The following is a 21,076-nucleotide window of genomic DNA, read 5'->3' on the forward strand; positions in this document are numbered from 1 at the left end:
CAGTTCCAGAAAAAGAGCCATTTGAATTACATGTCCTCCTGCTGTTTGACCCTTTCTCAGAGGTGCACAAGTGATCAGATGTGTTTCTGTGGACTCTTCATTATTCAGAAGATGATTAGTTTAAAACTTGTCCAAGCAACTTGCTTCTTTTCTTACTTTCTTTTGGTGCCTGACTTTTGGCCATTTTTCTCATTAGTACTGCCAGAGGGAGATAAAAAGGATGAAGAAGTCAGTTTTGATTATTAAAGTCAGTTAAAACAAATGGTTTATTGAGATTAGAAATGAAAATATTGCGTAAAACTAAATATCTTCATTTCTTGTGGCATTTTAAAAATTTGCTTTCTTTCTATCCTGTTGCTCATAACTATGAAATTGCTAGAATTGAGCTCTGTATGCATAACTAGATCCTTCTTTACTTAAGCATTTTAAAATTGTTTTTATCCATCTGAAAAAATTAGCTTTAATATAAATTATATAACATTTAATTCTATATAAATAATGATGAGATACTTGCTTTAGCTTACAAGTGCCATTTTTGAAGTTCCTGGTATGTGCAGTAATTACACATTTTATTTACAGAGTCATAACTAGATTATCTCTATGAGTTTTTATTAACCCCATGACTATAATGTCTTTTCTAAGCATTTATCTTAGGATACTAGACTTTTTCTATGACCTAATCATTTATGAAATTATTTAGAGCTCTTGTCAAACACTTTAATTCCTAATTGGTAATGCACAGTGTTGAAAGAAGTGTGGCGAGAAATATAATGAACTTCTACTTACAGTTGTCAGAAGAGATGGGTGATTAAAATAAATTTGTAAAATATCAAACCAGGTTACTCTTTATAACCACATTCCACGTGGTACATGTGTGCTAAAGAGGTCTTAGTCTTTTAGAGTAGATGGTAAAGAGTGAATGTTTAACTTTAATATCTACATTGCCAAATATTATGTTTTAATAAGAAAAGTGAAGGTGCACAACTCTCCTAACTGTTAATAAAGTGATAATCAGTAGCCTAATGGTTGAGAGTCTGGTCTGGAGTCAGATTGCCTGGGCTTGAAACCTGGCTTCACCATCTTGGGCAGACTCCCCAGCCTCTCTGTGCCTCAGTTTCCTTATCTCTAAAACCGACGTAATGATAATTTTTACCACATAGACTATTGTGAAATAAATGTAAAACAATTAAAACAATCCCTGGCACATTGTAACAAACAGATGTTAGCGATGATGGTGATAGGTAATAATGAGTGATGATTGTGTTGTATGTCCAAGCAATATATATTGTTTCTTTCGCTGTATGTTTCCACTTTATCCTCTCACAATCCTTCTATGTAAAAAAAAAAAGGTAAGACAAAATTTAGGTGTTTAGCTCTTGCAAATATACTTTAAGATCCTGTGTTTGATGTCATTTTGTTAATTCCTGAGGGGAAAATCATTGCAAGGATCTTATCCTCTTTTAAGTTCTATAATAGCACCATTATATTTACCTTGCAGTGAATAATGGAATAAATATTAACTTCAAAGGTAAGTATGTTATGCCCTTGCCACCAGTGTAAGGTTGAATATTGCCATATGGTGTTAGCCAAGAACTAGTGGCCAGTTTCTTAATTTCTGTTTGTACTTCTGTTAATGTTAGTTATTTTATATAAAGTGATGAGCTTTCATTTAAGAAACTAGAGTTTACAGGTAAATGAACATCTTTTAAAATTACACTCATTTTGTTTTACTTTAAAAATCCAGTCTCAGCCATTTTTGGAACTAATACCAACATTTTAGACATAGGATATTACTGAAGTGACTTTTCAGAATTAAAACCTACCCAATGACTTCTTAACAGTTCCATACCATGAACTTTAGTGCTTCTTGTCTTTTTTTACTTAGTTATTTTTGTTGAAAACACATGTACATTCAAGTGTCTAAATATGGAATTAACATAAAGGTATGGGAAATTAACATTATAGTAATTGTCTACATAAGTGCTTAAATATAGGCTTTTTCTGAAATGATATTGTGGTTATTGTTAAATCCTTTATATTTCAGACTTCAAGTTCATTAAAATTAATTCTTTTTGAAATTAATATTTTTAAATGCAAAGCACTTTTGTAGGTAAAAATCAGGAACTTACTTTTTATTGTGTAATATGTATCAAGCTAATAACATAGCAATATTTGAATTTCCCATCATAACTTATTTTGCTGCAGAATACATAGTATGGATTTTGTGGGGAGTGAGGTGTGTCCTTTCTTCAGGATATTGAATTACTATGCTGCATTTTATAAGTTTCATAGGCAGTTCACTTATCAAGTAGTTATTTGATTAAGCTGAGTACAGGCTTCTTCAGGCAAACTTTAGAAACCAGAATATTCAGATAGGAATTTCTTAGCAGTTTAAAGACATCATTATTGATCATAGATTCATCCCTGGGGTGTGTGGCAATTTTAATTTGATAGGATAATTTTATTTTGCTTTTTTGTAGATGAGGTTATAACATACTTGAAAACATTTCAGTTGCCTCACTTTTTTTTCTGATGCTGTCTTTTTTTTTAGGGTATGTATATTAAATCAACATATGATGGCCTCCATGTAATAACTGGAACTACAGAAAATGTAAGTGTTACAACATTTCAGATTTTGATATGTTTTTCCTTTTATTGTTAAACTATTTATGTATCTCGTGTAGTTGAGGTTGACTTCTGAGGACACGAACAGATTAGGAGATAAAACTAAAAAGACATACTGAGTTAGTAAGTGGTAGTTTTGGGAGAATTTCAGTCATGTTATTTGATTTAGAATAGCTATTTACTTAAAGTAAATCAGATGTTTTCTGTTCATTGCCAGAGATTTGTCTTTGTTAAGTATTTTCTGGTTCATGAGAAGTTATTGTGACATCTGAAAAAGAATCCGTTTGCATCTGTCAAATAGTTTAGTTATAATAAGAAACTTAACTCATAGGAAAGAAACATCAGATAAGTCAGGCTTTCTGAATACTTGCAGTATAATTCAGCGGAGGGGCAGCATGGTATAGCTCAGTGGTTTTCACAGTGAGATCCCTCCCTGGACCAGCGGCATCAGCCTCCCTTGGCACTTAGAGATGCAAATTCTCTGGCCCCACCCCAAACCTACTGAATCAGAAACTCTGGAGACCAGCCTGTTTCTTAATAAGAGATTCTGTTTTAGCAGTTGATTCTGAGACTTACTGAAGTTTGAGAACCACTGCAAGCAGTAGGTCAGAGTCTCCAGGCCTTGGCAGTGTAATTTTTGGCAAGTCACTTACCCTCTCATTGCTTTGGTTTCCTCAGCTATAAACTGGAGGTAATATCATCTGCACTACATATCTCACTAGGTTGTTATGAAAATCAAATAAGTTAATAAAGGTGAAAGACTAAGCTATAAAGAGCTACAGAAATGTGAAGTGATTGTGTTGGGCATTAACACAGTCAATGTAATAGATTTGAAAAGCATAATCCATTATTCCTCCATTTGGTTGTCCCAGATTTCCATCCTACTCTTTTAAGCAAGTGCTGAGCTTTGAATTTTTTTTTCTTTTAGAAATTCTGACAAATTGCATGTTTATGCTGTATTCCTTCCAAGAAGACTGAGGTGGAATTAGTTAATCTCAAGTTACTATTGATCTCAACATCTTACCAGCATTTTCCTTCAAAAAAATCAACATTCTCTTCATCTAATTCACCTATTACTATAATCATTTATTGATATTTTCCCCCCTGCTTTTCTTGGTGTCTTATGAACGGTGAAACACATGATATACATTGCTGTTGGATTGCTGTATTGGCTTATATTTGGTATTAAATATGAGAGTTATATGAGATCAAGAATATCAGTTAAATGCATGTTGTCAACTATTTAAAATTTTTAAATGCAGTAAGATACTGTAAACTATACTCTTGTCACTGATCATTCTCATTTATTTGTACTTTCATCTGATCATTTATTTATTCATTTGTTCTTTTAACAAACGTTTGCTTTGTGTCTGCTGTGTTCCAGGTGTGGGGTTGAGTATTGAAAGAATTTTTGTTTGTTTGTTTGTTTTATGATAGTTTACAACCTTGTGAAATTTCAGTTGTACTTGAAAGAATTTTTTAATTAAACTAGCTTGCTGCCCCTAAGGAGTGCAGATAGAGGTTTATCTGTGTAAACAAGTAGTGAAATTTGTTTAGATGGACAAAGGAAAAAATGGTAAATGCTGCCAAATGAAATCAGAGAAGGAATCACAGAAATGGTGATTTTGAACTATATCTTGAAGAATTCGTAGGAACGTATCTTTCTATATTGTCTGGGGTCTATAAAAAAATAATGCATTGCTCATATTAATCACTCAGTAATATTTGTTAAATGGATGAGTGATCAAAGAAAGACTGATTCTGTGTGTAGTTTAGATACGAACCATATATTAATAGTTCATCATTTAATTCTTCTTTTTTCTTGAAATTATGTTACTATTTTTGGTACCCTCAGTCATTTCTCATTAGGAGATCTTGTGTTGAGTCTTAGCAAAGCTGCTCACTAAAGTGGGTAAGTTATTTTGCTTTGCGATGCCTTAGTTGCTTAGTTTTCTCCTAAGTAAAAAGAGAGATTCAGACAAAATGATCTCTAAGGTCTCTTTTGACACTGAAAGTCTATAATTTATATGACTTACTCCATTTCCTACTTATCTGTGCAAAAAGTTGCTTTAGTTTATTTGAACTTTATGTACCAACTATCATTTTCTTTTGTATTCTGACTAGAGCCATTCCCTTGATACTTTTCTTTCATACCCTCCTTTAAAAAGAATTGTGAACCAAGTAGGGCAGGGACTGACTCTATAGGTACAGCTCTCTTAAAGTAATGATTTACAAACTTTTCCGAATTGTTACATGGTACTTGTCTGATTGGGTAATATGCCCCCTTCCTAAAGGTGCTGTGAAATAAGTACATTTTTGACAATTCTTAGGGTTGAGTTCACATCCTAGATGAACTATCCTCTTAATCGTACACTTGAGTTATTACTTCGATAACTGAAATTCCGTGGGGTATCATCTTATCTTCAATTCGAGCCTATGGCATATAATTTTATTGTGAATTTTAAGATTTGTTGAATTGAGGTTAATATTGTTTCAAGACTTCTTTGTTTGAAAAATAATTGGAAATTGGGAATGAATAAAAAATAAAGGAACTAGAAATCACTTTTAAAGTAAATCCTATTCCAGGGTCTCAAAAGTAGCATTTTACTTTGCAGATTCCATCACTGTATCATTCTTCTTTAGCTTTCAATAGATACTAATAAATACTATTACAGTATTTATAGTTGTGTTTGATAGATAAATTTAACACACATATAAATACACAATCTATTTTTTCAGAAAATGCATTTTCTTTATATTCAAAAGTCCATTCACATATTGTCATTAAAATGTCTAATAATGTGTATAATCAATAATCAGTTACTAGAGGAAAAATAAAGAACAGCATGTTAAATTTATTACCCATACCTACAATATTATAAAACTTTCTATCTTAAATCTCATTTTAGTTTCCTAAAAACTTCATAAAACTTGTCAAAATGAGCTTTTCGAAGTTGTTTTTTGCTTGTTTTTGTTTTCAATTTCTTATGGTAGTAAAGAAAAAAGTGATGAAATTGTTACAGCCTATAGAAATGTTAACACTTCAGTTTATTTAGTGTGGTTTTGTTTGCCAGTGTATTACATTATACGAAGCATAAGAAATAGGATGCTCTTATAATTAGACATTTAGAGAGAGAGTGTTATATAATGTAATTTTGAACTAATGGCTGTCCACCTCTTAATTTGCTTTTCTCAGTTATTCAGAATTGATGGTATTAATGATGAAATAAATTAATGATTTGATCATCACTTGACAAAGCTTTGATGCTGACCATAAGCATGTACTTGAAAATATTTATTCACTGAAGTTAATGTGAATTATTTGTATTAAATGGAAAGGATCAAAGTTAAAAAAGATAATGTTCTGAAATATGTTTTTGAATCAGTTGCCTGTAGAGCCTAATACAGTTGTCTGTATAAAGTTTGCAAAGGTTAATACCAATTTTCATTTTCTCTTAGTGCTCTGAGAAACATATTGGTCTTTTATAACATAAATATATATCATTTTGCATTTCTGCTGTCATTAGTTATACAGAGAATACAAACAATATAGTAAATACTAGTAACCACTTTTGTTAGTTTAATTCCTTGAGGATTATAATTAAATTCTTGACCTAATTTAAAGTGGTGAACTTATTGTAGTGCTTTGAGAGAGAGGAAATGACTGATGAAACTTATGTTCTTTATCATTTCCTTTATGTTAACTTTAGTCACCTGCAGATCGGTGCAAGAAAATCCATGCTGGCGATGAAGTGATTCAAGTTAATCATCAGACTGTGGTATGTATAATTACCTTATGAGTCAGTGGGAGGAACTAATATAAAGATTTGCTAAAGCTTTAAAAGAATACCAATGAAATGAAATGCCTATTTGTGTACAAGATCATTGAATAGCCTTTTAAAAAATAACTGAATGACTCTTCTTCTTATTTGATGGAATGTAAGGCATGGTTTTAAAAGAACACGAAATATTGGTGGTGGCTGAGGTTAGATATGCATTTCTATATGGACAGGTACGGGATAACATTATACACCCCATGAACTGGGATGATAATTTAAGAATAGAAATTAAAGTGACAATATGTACAAATTCAACTTTTTCTTGATATAACTTTTACGTTTCATTTTACAAATTATTGAATTACCTGGTAGATATGTTTTGTAACAGCACGCATTCATTCATCTACTTTAATATTGATTTGTTCATTAAAGTGTCTGGTAGATTGGTTTATTTTAAATGTTGATTTAAAAAAAATTGTAAGCTTTAATAGCTGAATTGGCTTTTCATTTCCCAAAAGAGGACTACAGTTTTAGTTCTAAAACTATTGGACTTAACTAAATAAGTTCATAAAGTTTTCATGCTCTGTGAATCTCACAAATCCCTTTCCAGGCTAAGAATGACAGCAGCATTCTGTGCCTATGGTAGATTTTCAAGGGCTATTTTTCATAATCTTGGATTTAGAAAATGAACATTGTATGATTTTCATTTTGGATTATTTTCTGTCTCAGTTGATTACTTTGTTCTCCTATCTCTACCAAAATAAAGTTTATTGCCTTAAAAAAATTGTGAAAATAATCTGATTATTAATATAATTATCCTCATTTGAAGAAAATAGTTTTTTTCTGGTAAATATTCTACTTATAGCTCACTAACTCTTCAGAGTGAGTAAATATTTCCTGTTGCACCTAAACTCAATTTGCTTTTGCATATTCTAGTCATAGAAGAAACTTTTGAAAAGAATGGCAATATTTTGGGGCTAAGACGACTCCTGTGAGGTCTGATCTTTCTCAGTGATTCTGCCTTAAGGCAGAAGCCATTTCAGTTTTGGCTCTGAATAAACTGAGAAGTATGTGATATTTTGGAGAGGCTCTGAACACTGATAATTACAAAGTCATGATGTTTCTTCAATAAGTTCATTAAGTGAATAAAAGTCAATGAAAGTCTAAAAAATTAAACACGTAGGTGTAAGATTAACACTAATTCAGAATGTTGGTAATCGACAAAACCTTTCCACACTATGACAATTTTGATGATGAGAAAGTTCTCATTACTCCAGACCATACAAAGTGCTTGTCCTGACTAAAGTTTCTTGTCCCCTAGGATGAGGATTTGGGCAGTGGGATAAAGCAGCTGCTTCAGTAGACAGGCAGCTTCTCCCTCTTCTAAAGTTCATGCTGCCTCCATTACTTCAATGTCACCTTAACAAATAAGACATCTGTTGGATAGTTGGACCAATTTCCAGTTGGTCAATTCTAAGAGAACAGAAATCAGGCTCTAACGAAAAATGAAATGCGTTAAAGGATACTCTTGGTGGAGCAAAGATTCTGATGTTTATCACATCAATATGAAAGTCTGTAAAAGACTACAAGTGAACTAATAAAATCTGTATGGTTTGTTGATATTTCAATATTGTGAGAATGTGTAAATACATCTTTGCATCACAGGAATATTCTAAAATATTGAAAACTATACAGAATGATGGTTGGGGGAACTTGCTTCCAGTGTTTTGCTCTGAAGTTGATGTAAGGCTTTATGTGAGTCATGGTAACTGTTTAAGCATCAGTTTGCCTTTTTATAACAATAGCCATAGCCAACTCTTACTGAGTTCTTAGAGTGTGCCAAGCATCATGTTAAGTACTTGACACATTTTATGTCATTTACTCTTTACAGTAATTCTACAAAGAAGGTGTATGAGGAAATTGAGACTCAGAATGATTATTTAACTCACCCACAACTCAAAGCTCTGACTTCAAGGCCCAAACTCCCTCCCCAAACTAAAATTATAAAATTATCAAGCAAAAGGGGAAAAATTCTAACAATCATGCAAGTAAATCTCACGATTCAGTGAGAGATTAAGTGGGGCCAAGTGTGAGAGAAGGAGAAAGGGAGTATTTACATAACTGGGGTACTGAATCAGCTGAACTGGAATCAGAAATGGAGTTGAAATTTAACTTTACTGCCACTCCTAACTCTCTCCTTTCCTTCAGGTAAATAAGATATGTAAAACACCTATCACAATGCCAGGCACACATTAGGAGCTCAATAAAAATTAACTTTCCAACCTCCCTTCCTCCCTGTTACCTGCTACAGTAGTTGGGCCAGTTGGAGTCCAGTTTCTTGGCAGACTGCTATTATAATTTAGAAATTGATTTTGGATGATAATAGAAACATTCTCTGAAAATACATTGAATTCCATGAAAGTAGCCTTCCTTAATAATGTGATCAATTACCAGATTTTCTTCTTTGTGTTCGAGTGAGAGGCATATTTGTGCAAGAATGGTACATTTCATTAAATGCAGCTTACTTTGCCCTCTTTTCCTTGCTGTTGCTTGCATTGTGATCTCTACAGTGCTTTTAACTTCTTACTAGACGATATATACACGTGGTGAAATGGAAATTTTGTGGGTTTTGTTACTGTGAAAGGTCAGGTTTGGTAGGTAGATAAATTAGTTGAAACAAGTATAAATTATTTGTAGTCTGCAATTATCCCTTCTATCCCTATATTTATTAACAGGGATATAAGGGGTTGGTTATGATATAATAGTTACATTAAAATACAGCTTAATATATTTGAAATACATATTTAATGTTATTTTTTAATCCAGTAATTAATTTACCAGAACAGTGAGATATTGCCAATATTATTCTATACCAGTTTAGACTCATTAATGAAAAGAGTAATATTTAATCTTGTATTTTGAACGTTATTAGCCCAGTAAGTGTTTTTTTATAGTTCTAAAATTTTATTCTGCTACATGTGGTAATGTACAATATAAAAGCCGATAACTTTTCTTATTTTAAAATACATAGAAAAGCAATTTGAAATTTTTCCCTAAGAGTCTGAGAAAGTTGAATGAATCACAAATGAATTCAAAAATGATTTTTTGAAATTGCTGGTATGGTATATCTTCAAGATGTCCAATTAGATGTGTGTATTTCTAGTTTGCTCTTTTTTAAAAAATATATTTTCTTATTTGAAATGAAACTGGAAGTTTTATGTCCTTTTTCATGTTGCTATATTCTTTATTATAAGTGGCTTTTAAGCTTTTCAAATCAACATACTTCTGTGGCTGAGAAACTGTGGCTACCAGGTAGGAAGAAGAAAAAATCATGAACATCCAAGCAAAGCAGACTGAGTCCTATTGCATGTCTTCCCCGCCAGTGAAGATCCAACTCTTCAAAGGCTGCTGGAATCTCCCAAGATTTTTTTCCACTTCATCTGCCACTACATCCCTCTCTCTGAGAGATACCTCGGCATAGTTTGAAACAGCAAGTCTGCCCTCATGATGCACTTTTAACACGTTTTTTTAGCTGATGAGACTATTTATAGTTATTAAATCTATTTGGGCATATTTCTAATGAATCTGTAAAATTTCATGTTTTTGGCATGTAAGTGTTCTAAAAATTCCATACTAAAAACAGATATTTTCTTCTTAGGAATATCATTTGATTGGCATATGTGAGTGGCATATGTGATGGTTGAATCCAGCATTTGGAAAAATTTCCTTTTATTTTATGTAAATAAAGCATATTCACTATTATTTTTAAAAGTCTTCTGGGAGCCTGCTGACAGCATTCTTGCAAGAAATGGTTTAATAGATGTGGCTATAAAGGCTACTGAAATGGGACATACCCAGGTTTGGATAGTCAAGAAGAAGATAGACTGCAGTAAATAGTGAGGCTGTTGGACATTGGTTAGTGAGAGATGGAAGATGAGTATTGTAAGCTAGTGGTTTTTGTTACCCTCCAAATGGTAAACATTGTTGAACAAGACTTGCAGGTGATGGCAGAGGAGCAGGGGGAAGGGAACAAATTGAAGGACTATGAGTCATCTGGAAAGATCATTCTAACTTCATTTATATAATTCTCAAAGGTTTCTCCTATATTCTCTCTCATATTCTCACTCTAGTCTCTCATTTTTGATTCTGTCTTCACCCTCTTGTTCCTTTCGCCCCAGAACAAAAGGAGAATTTGTTCAAAGGGGAAGCTAATCGAATCAGAATGGATGGAGAGTGTGGTGACCCAATAAAGCCCAGCCTTTCCCTCCCTCTCACCCCACCACCCCATCCCTGGACTTCAGCAGGAAAGAGCAGCTCATTGAGTGGAATCAATACTATGATACTGGCTAACATCAGATGTGTTCTCTCTCTCTCTCTCTCTCTCTTTTTTAATTTACTAAATTGTTGTCTTTTTTAGATTTCACTTCTAATTCTATTTTTTTCTCCTTTCATTTACCATCCTCATATCTTCTCACTTGACTATTTTTCCTCCATTCTTCACCTCGTTCAGTTTTTTTCTTATTCTTGCCTATTTTCTTCTGTTCTCCTTTCTCAAGGGAGAAAGTATCTGATAATTCCTTATACCCAAAATATTGAGACCTCAATAGCAGTATTTCTGGTGCACCCTATATCTTATTCCTGTAAACACATGTTGCTGGAGTACAGATTAAATATATTAGCATGGTTTTTAACATATTACTTAATAAATGGTTATGATAATATCCTAAAATAACTGTTAGGATTCTAAGAAATTGGTATTCTAAAACAGAACACGTGAATTGTTCTGTTTTCAAAAAAAAATGAAGAGACAGTTACTATTTTGTCAGATTCTACCTTATAAAGTGGGTAGTTTATGAGATGATTGTTGATTTTTTTCTTTTATTTTACGTTGAACATTGTGGAGGCGATGAGAATGTGTGGAAACTGGTTTTGAAGTGCTGCGTATTGATATAAACTGTGTATTTTGCCTAGAGAAATCAATTCATTATTATCCAATATAATATTTCATGATTTTTCTTTTATCAAACTAAAATTTATTATCTTAAGTCTTATATAAAGGAGATAAGTTGTGTGATGCCTTAATAATGGTAACTTCCTATTAAATTTATTTTCTTTGCAGATTTCTGCATCTTGATTTGTTTCTTTCTTATTTACGCAGTTCTTACTAGCTTCACCAGGAAAAGAGTAATTACTTTAAAAATGGTTACTCTATTTTTATTACTGGAATATGTCTTACAGTGTCAACATACAGTTAATATCATCTAGTTATTTTACATGGAATTTAAAAAGGTTTCCTTATAAGTAATTATTTTGTATGTTTAAAATGTATCTATTGGCTGATGTTCTTACCTACTCTTGCTTATTAAGTGTGTGACTCATTTGCAAATCAGTATCAATAAATGCAGCCCTTTTCTTCCTTCAAAAAGGCAGAAGTCTGCCAGTCACAACTGCCTAATCCACTTGCTGTCTGTAGTAGGGCTGGGCTATTAGTGATAACGTTTAACTGCCTGATGAAGACAAAAATTTATTGCATGAAAGGGAAACACGTTAGAGCACCATAAAAATAGGAAATTCAAGAGATAATGATAATAATCTTAAATTCTTTTTAAGTTATTTAGCCCTAGGATTCAAATACAGGTTTCATCCACTAAATTAACATTCTGATCGGCATGGTGGCTAAAATTGTAGGTAATGTAGCCACTGATTACTTTAACATTTTCTCTCATCGTATTACTCTAATACTGGGCACTAAAGGATTTTTTAAATTGGGAGAAATGACAGAGAGAGGTCACGATGGCCCCATTTAGAGCTGACGTTGAGCTACCTTTTTTGTCTGAATTGTTAGATTTCTGATAAAATGATTTCTAAAGGTAACTTCTACATTGAAAGTATTTACAGCCATTATAGAAGTTCTTAAACTAAAATTTTTATTAATAAAACTTTAGAATGCTGTTTATTTAGCTATATATATACATGTGTACACATGCTTTGGTTTTGTTTTGGTAAATATAGACATCCATTGCAATATTTGTTAGTATTTTCGAATAAGCCTATCTTTGTTAAATGTCTACCAATAAATGACGTTATAAAGATTATTCATAGCAAAGTCATAAATTTTTAAGCATGTTACTTTTTGAATACTAGAGTTTTGGTTATGTCCTAATTACTTTTTAAATTTGGATTCCTAAATTAAATTTAAGCATGATATTTTTCATAAGTGTAGATGTTTTCTTTATTCTTTCTCAGAATTCTTATAAATGAGATTTTTAGATAACAGTGCTTTGTTTCATCCCTTAGCTTTGGTGACTAGGACTGTTCTTTGTATTTTAAAATGCAGATATTTACAGTGTCTTTGCAAGAAGAACATAAATACAGTATAGGAAGGAATGACTGAAATGTAATAATTTTCAAATGTATGGAAGTACAAAATTGTTTTAAAGTTTAACCCATGTAAATATCTTTATAAAAATTTTAGCAAGAAACCTGTATTATTATGGTTATTTTAAAATATGTTACTGATTTTTGGGGGAATGAGGTTCCATGATATGATCAAAGATTCACCCCCATAGCCTTTGACTGTGATGTGATTGTCTTCCTCCTCCATCTCTCTCAGCAGAGACTTTCAGACTCAATCAGTTCTATCCTTTGGAGAAATTAAAAGATACAATGAATGATGATGAAATAAAAATAAAATTGGCTTTGATTTGGTTTTCTGTAGCATATACTATAGAATGTAAACCATGAAGCTCCAAAATAAACCTTTGGCCTGCAGAGACTGCAACATTACCGAATACCATATTGAAATGGAAGAAGGGAAGGAGAGCTATATGTTCAAGATGCTAAACTATTCCCACAGTTTTTTAATCAGCTTGCCACAGAAGCAGAGACATCAGTGATACAAAGGCTGCAGTTACTATAAGTGATTGGTAACAGGAGATAATGCAAGAAATAGAATATGGAACTGTATCACCTTTGGTGAAAACTATGAAGATGATTCATAAAACTTAAAGGAAAAAATTATGATTACTATTTTCTTCCTCCTGTGAGCTTCCTCATGAGCCAATCAATAAATTCTGATTTAGCCCTCAGAACTTCTTGGTTATGGAGAAAAAGACTCCAGGAAGGTGGTGTACATGCAGTAGTTTACTAGCTTCTTGTAGTACTTGAGTTGGCTTTCTCTCTTGGACTCCCTATCCACCTTTAGCAGTGGGAAATTATGTTCTCTGTGCTTTCTCTTTAATATAATACACACATTATATACATGACTGTGAAATTCACATGAAAATATTAGGTATAAAACATGTAAATTGAAATTGTGAACAGCTCAGTATGGTCCAAGTTTTACAGTAAAATTAAGCCACATAAAAAACAAATGCCTTAAAAAAACAAGTGCTTTGATGTAGTCTTATTTCATTGGATAAGTGCCTTTTAAAGTTAAGGAGGATGTGAGATGAAGAGTGGCTCAATGAAAAAGATGTAGCCTTGTGGAGTTTTTCCCCTAATAAAAATAAAACTTTTAATTCTCATATTTCTTCTTTTTAAATGCTTGTTCCTTTTATCTTCTCCCAAGATTGTGTCTTCTCAACATGTTTGTAAAAATATCAATACTGAGGTTTTATTTAAAATAGCTACACCTTGGGACATTTCTAAATACTCTGAATTACCTATTTAAATTGTTCCATGCTGGAATTTAAGATCACTTTTTTTGCATTTAGTTGCTTAACCAAGTGCATACCTTTAAGCTTATATTCCTTTATATTTGAACCATGGGTAATTCTATTTCTAGTCAGTAAATTAATGAATCTACTGTGGAAGAGCAAAATTAGGATATCTCCAAATATACTATAGTATAATATTGTAAGACTTTCTCATTAGTATTTTGTGGAAAAATAAATTTAGGTGAAGGTGAAGTTTGTAGATCGGTACTCAAGATTTAGTAGTTTTAGGATCTTTGAAAGATACTGTATATCAAAATTCATTACTTGTAAAATGTTTATAATTGTATGACATTTCCTCCATACAGCTTGTTTTACTAAAGAAAGAGGCAGTCATGGGTGTAAAATATTGCATTTCTCAAGATATTTCAGTAACTTTTTAGTAATGCAAAGGAACAGAACATTATAAAGAAATTTGGCAGAGACATGGTCATTAGTTGCAGCATGATGGGTTGTGTATTGAGTTAAGTCTCATATAGCATGACTCATATCATCAGACATTCATATAGGCATATCTCAAGTCTCTGAAATTTCCTTTGTGAAGAGGTATCCTTTATATGTTACAACCTGTAGAGTAAGAGCGTGTGTATACACAGGAGCATGTGTAAATGTTAATGAATCTGTTGCTTTGTCTTGTGAAGGATAATAACTTTGAAAATATTTTTAGAAATGTCCTGTCTTCCTGCCTGTAGGTATAGAGATGCTCTCTCGTAACTCCGTATACAGCTGTGGCAAAGGTAAAGAAGGTCTCGGTTGATAGGCTTAAGTTCTTACCTTTATGCTTATTTGTAACTTAGGCTACTTGGGACCATAGAGCAGAAATTCTTTTCATATGTTGGTCAAATAATTTACCAGTTGTTGTTTGGAAATCAGATAAGCTAGGGCAAGTCCTAAAGAGGTCAGAGACAACTTCTTCCATCTATGTACCAAGAGCAAAGGAAACTTCTCATCTCTTCAGCACCACCCCCAAAGCCTCTTATGCACTAAATCTGGTCAACCCATTGTCCAAGGACCTGCCCATTTATGTTGCCCTTCACCAGGAACCCCTGGTGTCTGCTTCAGCCTGATCAAAGCAATTACAAGCCCCTTCCACAAGAAAGCAGAACCTCTGGCTTTTAACACTTGGGAAATTTTCATCCTGTTTGTGTTGTATATAAAATACATTTCAATGTACAAATTGGGGATTACATATAAAAAGTAAGTGGTATGACTTGCCATTGCTTGGAGACACTGACTTTTGCCTCCTTGGACATTCAGGAAGATAATGTTAGTGGTTCAGCATATGTGAAAAACATATCATTAGCTAATAATAAGATTTATTTTGTATAAGATGCATACGGTGGTTTTTAAAAGGTTCATTCCAGCCCATGAGCTTAATGTGATGAAATATTTTTTTAAAATATTGAAAAAGAAAAACTTGGACTATTTGCAACCACTACAAAATAGTTTTCTGGAAAATCCTTCTTGACAGTGTTTATATAATGTGTATGATAAAACAAAACTTTTCTGTGACAAATAAGAAGTATATCCACTGTTATATTCCTAGTCATAATCACATCACTAAGACTTTAGGTCTGGAGTACCCAAGATATAAATACTATTTTTTTTCAAATGTTCATTTATAAGAAAGTTTACTTGGTAATTTGCAGTAAAGAATGTCTTACAGCTTTACTATCGAGTATATTACATTTAGAGAAAAATTTAATACTACATCATGGTTTTACATACAAAACTAAACTCCCTTTGGAGTTTCAAGGCACATTATTGTCTCTGAAACATTTATATTCTCGTCACCGTATCATCTTGTTAGTTAAGTTATTAACAAATACTGATTGTCTACCATTTTATAAGGCACCTTATTGATTGCAGATATCAGACAAATGAGACTCAGTTTTTCTTCTCAAAAAACACCCCTCAAAATTCAGTTTTATGAGGATAGGTGGAGAAGAGGGGAGTGAGTAAAAATATATAACTATAATAGGCAGTGCATGGAAAATGCCACGAGAAAGTGTGCCATGAGATTCACATGAGGAAAATAAGATTGTAGCTGTAATAGGCTTTATGATGGATGTTGTATTTAGTATGAGTCATTATGGATAGGTAAGATTGTATAGGTGGGAGAAAAATTACAAGCTGAAGGAAGAGTGTATTTGCAAAGACATGGCCGAGGAGAAAAGCACAGTGTTTGAGAACATATACTTACTCCATCACTTCTTCCACCCATGCTGAATTACTGAAAGTTGCTCAAACTAGTGATGCTTTGTCTCACAGCTTTCTTGGCTTCCTCAACTTTCACATCCCCTTCACCTGTCCAACTCATAAGAAATTCAGCTTAAACTAATAGGAAGCCTTCTCTGAACCCTCAAGAATGGGTTAGATGACCCTTTTGGGGGCTCCCATTGCACCTCTATTCACCCTATTGAAGTACTTCTCGTTATTGTAAATGTTTATTCACCTGCTCATCTCTCCTCCTCATGCTCTTTAATGAGGCACAGACTGCTTCATTCACCATTGTATCCATGCTACATGAAAGGCACATGGTAAATACTGATTTTCTAAGTTATAATATCTAGTCTTAAAAACAAATACCTAAAATATTCTAGATAGAGGTGAATCACTGCCTTTAAGAACCTTGTCGTCTAGTACAGTGGTTCTCAAACTGTGGTTCCCAGACTAGTAGCATCAGCATCACTTGGGAACTTGGGGGGAAAATGCAAATTCTAGGGCACCACCTCAGACCTGCTAGATCAAAAATAGGGTTAAAACACAGCGATCTGTTTTAACGAGGCTTCCAGGTGATTGTAACATGATAAAGTTTGGGAGCCACAATAAAAGAGAAACAATAGGAGGCAGCTATGGCCATATTGATGAAGGTCCTATTTAAGGAATTGATTCTTTGGTTGAGCCTTTGGAGAACTTTTCAAAGGTTTTGATGGGAAGACCATTTACCCTGTAGCAATACTTTGAAGCTGCAAAAGACTAGAAGCAGAAAGGCCAGTTAGGACTCTTAAGTCTAGCAATCAGGTACCCAAGCCAGAACTAAGGCAGTAAGAAGAGGCATTAGTTGCTAGGATCTATTCTTTAGGACATGGATTAAAAAGGGGGAAGAACAGTCAGGTGACTCCATACTGCATAACTTGAGAGGATAACAGGGAACTTTTTGTTGTTGCTGTTGAATGAGAGCGGGGAGGTAATGAGTTTTATTTTTAAAGTGTTGCATTCATTTGAACTACCAATGGGATATTTAGGGGAGGATGGTTGCTCTCATAGTACCTTGTGCTTTAGAAGCAGACTTGAATGTGAATTCTGGCTTTGCCACTTACTGTATTTGTAATCTTGGCCAAGAAAACTTAATCCCTTTTTGCTTCTGTTTCTTCACATAGAAAATGGGTTTAATAGTTTACCTCATAGGACTATTGTAAGAATGAAAATATATGTAAAAGGAATGTAATATAGTTAGGAAGAACCTAGCATAGTGAATTACTAGTGCTTGATAATTCAGTAGCTATTAGTATGGATGGGGATGAACTAAGTATTGTAAATATGTCACTAGAGTTCTTGGTAGGAAGCAGGGATGGTTAGAAAGATTTGAGAGTGATGTGCAGAAAGTTATTAGTGAAGCTCTGGGAAGAGAAGAGGTTATTATAAGAAGACAGCTTGAAATGTTAGAAACGGGTCTGACACTTAGCCTAAAGGAGACACCTACATTTATTGGTTGTCAGGAGGAAGAAAAGGTGGAAGACAAGTAATCCAAGATGTATCAGGACCACATTCCTTTATTCAAGCTAATCTGTTGTCATATGATCTATTTGCATTTTCCTACCCATTCTGTGTATTAAAGTTGTAATGTATTGTGACTTTGGAAATCTAGTCTAATCATTTAGCCTGTACAAGAATATTTAAACATCTCTTGGTATTGAGTTCACTATTTCACAAGTCAGCCAATTCTTTTTTGGATGTCTTTGATTGTTAGAGTGTTTTTCTTTGTATGTATCCTTAACCCATTATCTCTTAAAATTTTTTACCTTATTTAATTCCTTCCCATATTAGTGGATTAAACTCTTACATTAGTGGCCAGTAGGATCCCCTCTTCCTTCTTTCAAAACTCCCTGTATCTCCTAGTATATAGACTTTTATTGCAGCCAATGTAAAGAATATTTTGCTATCATTCTTCATACTATTATATCCTCACCTGGTTTCTAATTCAGGTCTGTCACACTTAATATTTTAAAACTCTAGCAAGAAACTTAAATGATAAAATGGAAAACTAATCTTGAAAAATGATGAACCTGCCTTAATATATTTTACCTGTTTTGACATGTGTGTACCATTGCATTTAGTTCATAGCACGGGGGCTTCCAAATTTCCTGAAGTTGTAACACACATACTTAACCTCATTTTATCATACCGTCTACTTGTTTCCCCCTATAATCTGTCAACCATAAGTATCTCAATAAACAGAAATAAATTAATTTCAAGAATCCACTACACTGCATTATATGGCTGAAGATACGTTAGGGTATCTTAGAACCAGAGCTGGGAATCATTTTTCCTGGAGCTCTAGGATCATGTCGTAATTGCCCTTGAATAGAATATAGTAGAACCCAATAAATAGGGACAATTTTTAAGAAGTATATGTTGTAGAGAAGGCAGAAACTAATGAAGAAATGATCCAAATTAGGGAGTTTGAGAAAGGACTCAGTAAAAAAGGACTATTTGAATGAGAAGCATAATGTCTAGTTGCTATTTATGTGTATACAAGTACTGGGATGGGACTAATATAGCTAAAATCTACCTATGTTATTGAGAAAAATGTTACGAATAGGCTGTGAATTACTCAGCCAGCTTTGTTCCCATTCAATGATTTCTACATGAACCTGACTTAAGTGAGGTATCTGCTGAAATCATTCGTTGAATCAAAAATCAACAGATAATGTAGTTCTTGACTTATTGAGCACAGCTGAGTAATAAATTTGTTTTTCTTTGCTAATCATCTAACAGTGTAATGCACAGAGCAGATATGATTTCCCCATCACTACCTTTTACTGTTTTAAATAGAGTTGTCTTTCTGGTTCTGTACTTTATGTAGAAATTTTCCATCCATAACAAACAGTCCTAATTAGGAAATTCATAAACTTCATGATTTTCTAACTGGAATTTCACTATTCACGGACTAGGTCCATTTATTTTGTTGATATTGTTTATAAGAACAATTTAGGCTTGTTGCCAAAAGTTCGAGAAATAAAAGTATAAAGAAGAAAATATATATTGTAGTCTTCACTCCCCTTTAATGTAACCACTGTGAATGGTGTTGTATATCTTCCTATATTTTATATATTTATGAATTTTTTTACGAAAGTGGATTGAATTGCATTTGCTATTTTGAAACTTATTACCACACAACAATTTTTGTATCCTTTACTAATGGATATTTACATAATGTACAATTTTTGATTAAACAGTACTACGTCATACATGTTACACATTTATCTCTATACTTTTATCCAGTCAATTCGTTATGGTAGTGGAAGTAGAATTTGAGAGCCAAAGAAATATAGATCTTGATGCATATTTGTTTACTTTTGTTTAAAATATTGTTAATGTTAAGTCAGTGAGTGGGAAGGCTGATTAAAAAGTAGTAAAATTATATAATTTTCTTCCACTAAATAGCATTCAGCTATAAAATTAAAATCCAACCAAATTAATACTTTCTCATCAAAAAACAATTGCATTTTCTCATGGAAAAACAATTTTATTTTTTGAAATTGTGTGTTCGAAAAGAGCATAGAGGAAGTGTGAAAGAACAGGATGAATCAAATTGCACTGAACATTACACAGGAAAACATCATCTAGCCTTAAAATGTTTCAACTAGCCACAATGATCACATCATGGAATAAAATGTAAAGAAACTGGTGGATAGAAATCAATGTGTAATTCATTTTCAAGGATAGATGTGCTGAAAGAAAGATAGGGCTGTCATTAACTTCTTTAGCATAGTTAGCAACTATTTGAATAAATAAAATTAATAGTAAAATGTAGTTATGGTTAATAAGTTTTCATAAACTCTGTATAAACAGTACATTTTCTCCCTCCAAACCTGGAATTCAAAAATCTGCTTGCATATTTTTTTGGCAAGCAAAATGAACACTTGGATTTGAACTCATTTTGCTTTGACTCTTGACTTAAAGAAATGGCTTTAGGGACACTACTTAGCTATCAGAGGAATCAGAATCAATGTAATGTACCTTTGAGCACTTAATAGTCCCCACTTAAATATAACGGGAGACATTTGACCAGTTGCATTATTGTAGTTGATCCACACTAATGTGATTTTTTTTTTTTAACTGGCAGCCTCTTATTCGAGTTAGGCAGGTGTCATAATGATCATTTTGGTTCATACCTGGGACCTCTAAGGTTTTAAGCATTATAATGTCTTGCTGCTTTTTTGTCCTCTTTCTCTTCACTGTCACTCAGTTCAGCTATAGTAGAGGTTATAATTTAAATGAATGCTCACTCATTATATAAACCAAAGTCTCCCATTATCCTACAGTGGCTGCAGTCCAGCATACCTCTTCATCATAGTCTTTGGGAATCTGTGCTTCTTTTGGTGGAAGTGCTCATTCTTTCCAGCTTGAGCATTATCTTCCAGGCAAAGACATGATGAATAACAAAGGCATCCATTCCCTTTCACTTGGGTGCCTAGGAAGAAACTGGATTGCTGTTGAGACCATTTGCTAAATCCTGCTTGCAATCCAAGATGAATTTTGACCCAATGTATTTATATAACAGATCTTGGAAAATTCTAATCCATTAGAATTGGGATAAAAGGTTCTTCTCTCTTTTAAATGTAAAATGTATTTTTTTAAACCTTGGAGTAATAGATATTTTTAACGTGTTTCTTTAAAGCATAGTTCTAGGATTTCAGTTACCTGATAACTACATAGCTAGTCCATCTT

At 33.0% G+C, this 21,076-nt stretch overlaps 1 protein-coding gene across 7 annotated transcripts in view; it reads left to right on the forward strand.

Annotated features, from left to right (window-relative positions):
* Window positions 1-21,076, forward strand: part of CNKSR2 (connector enhancer of kinase suppressor of Ras 2) — a 257,093-nt gene that overhangs the window by 114,379 nt on the left and 121,638 nt on the right. For all 7 annotated transcript variants that reach the window (XM_070501997.1, XM_070501999.1, XM_070502002.1 and 4 more), the window contains exons 7-8: window positions 2,552-2,611; window positions 6,336-6,404. In XM_070501997.1, the coding sequence (XP_070358098.1) occupies window positions 2,552-2,611; window positions 6,336-6,404 (129 nt within the window). The remainder of the gene's footprint in view (window positions 1-2,551; window positions 2,612-6,335; window positions 6,405-21,076) is intronic.

Source organism: Equus asinus, chromosome X (genome assembly GCF_041296235.1).
Source record: "Equus asinus isolate D_3611 breed Donkey chromosome X, EquAss-T2T_v2, whole genome shotgun sequence".
Taxonomy (NCBI): Eukaryota; Metazoa; Chordata; class Mammalia; order Perissodactyla; family Equidae; genus Equus; species Equus asinus.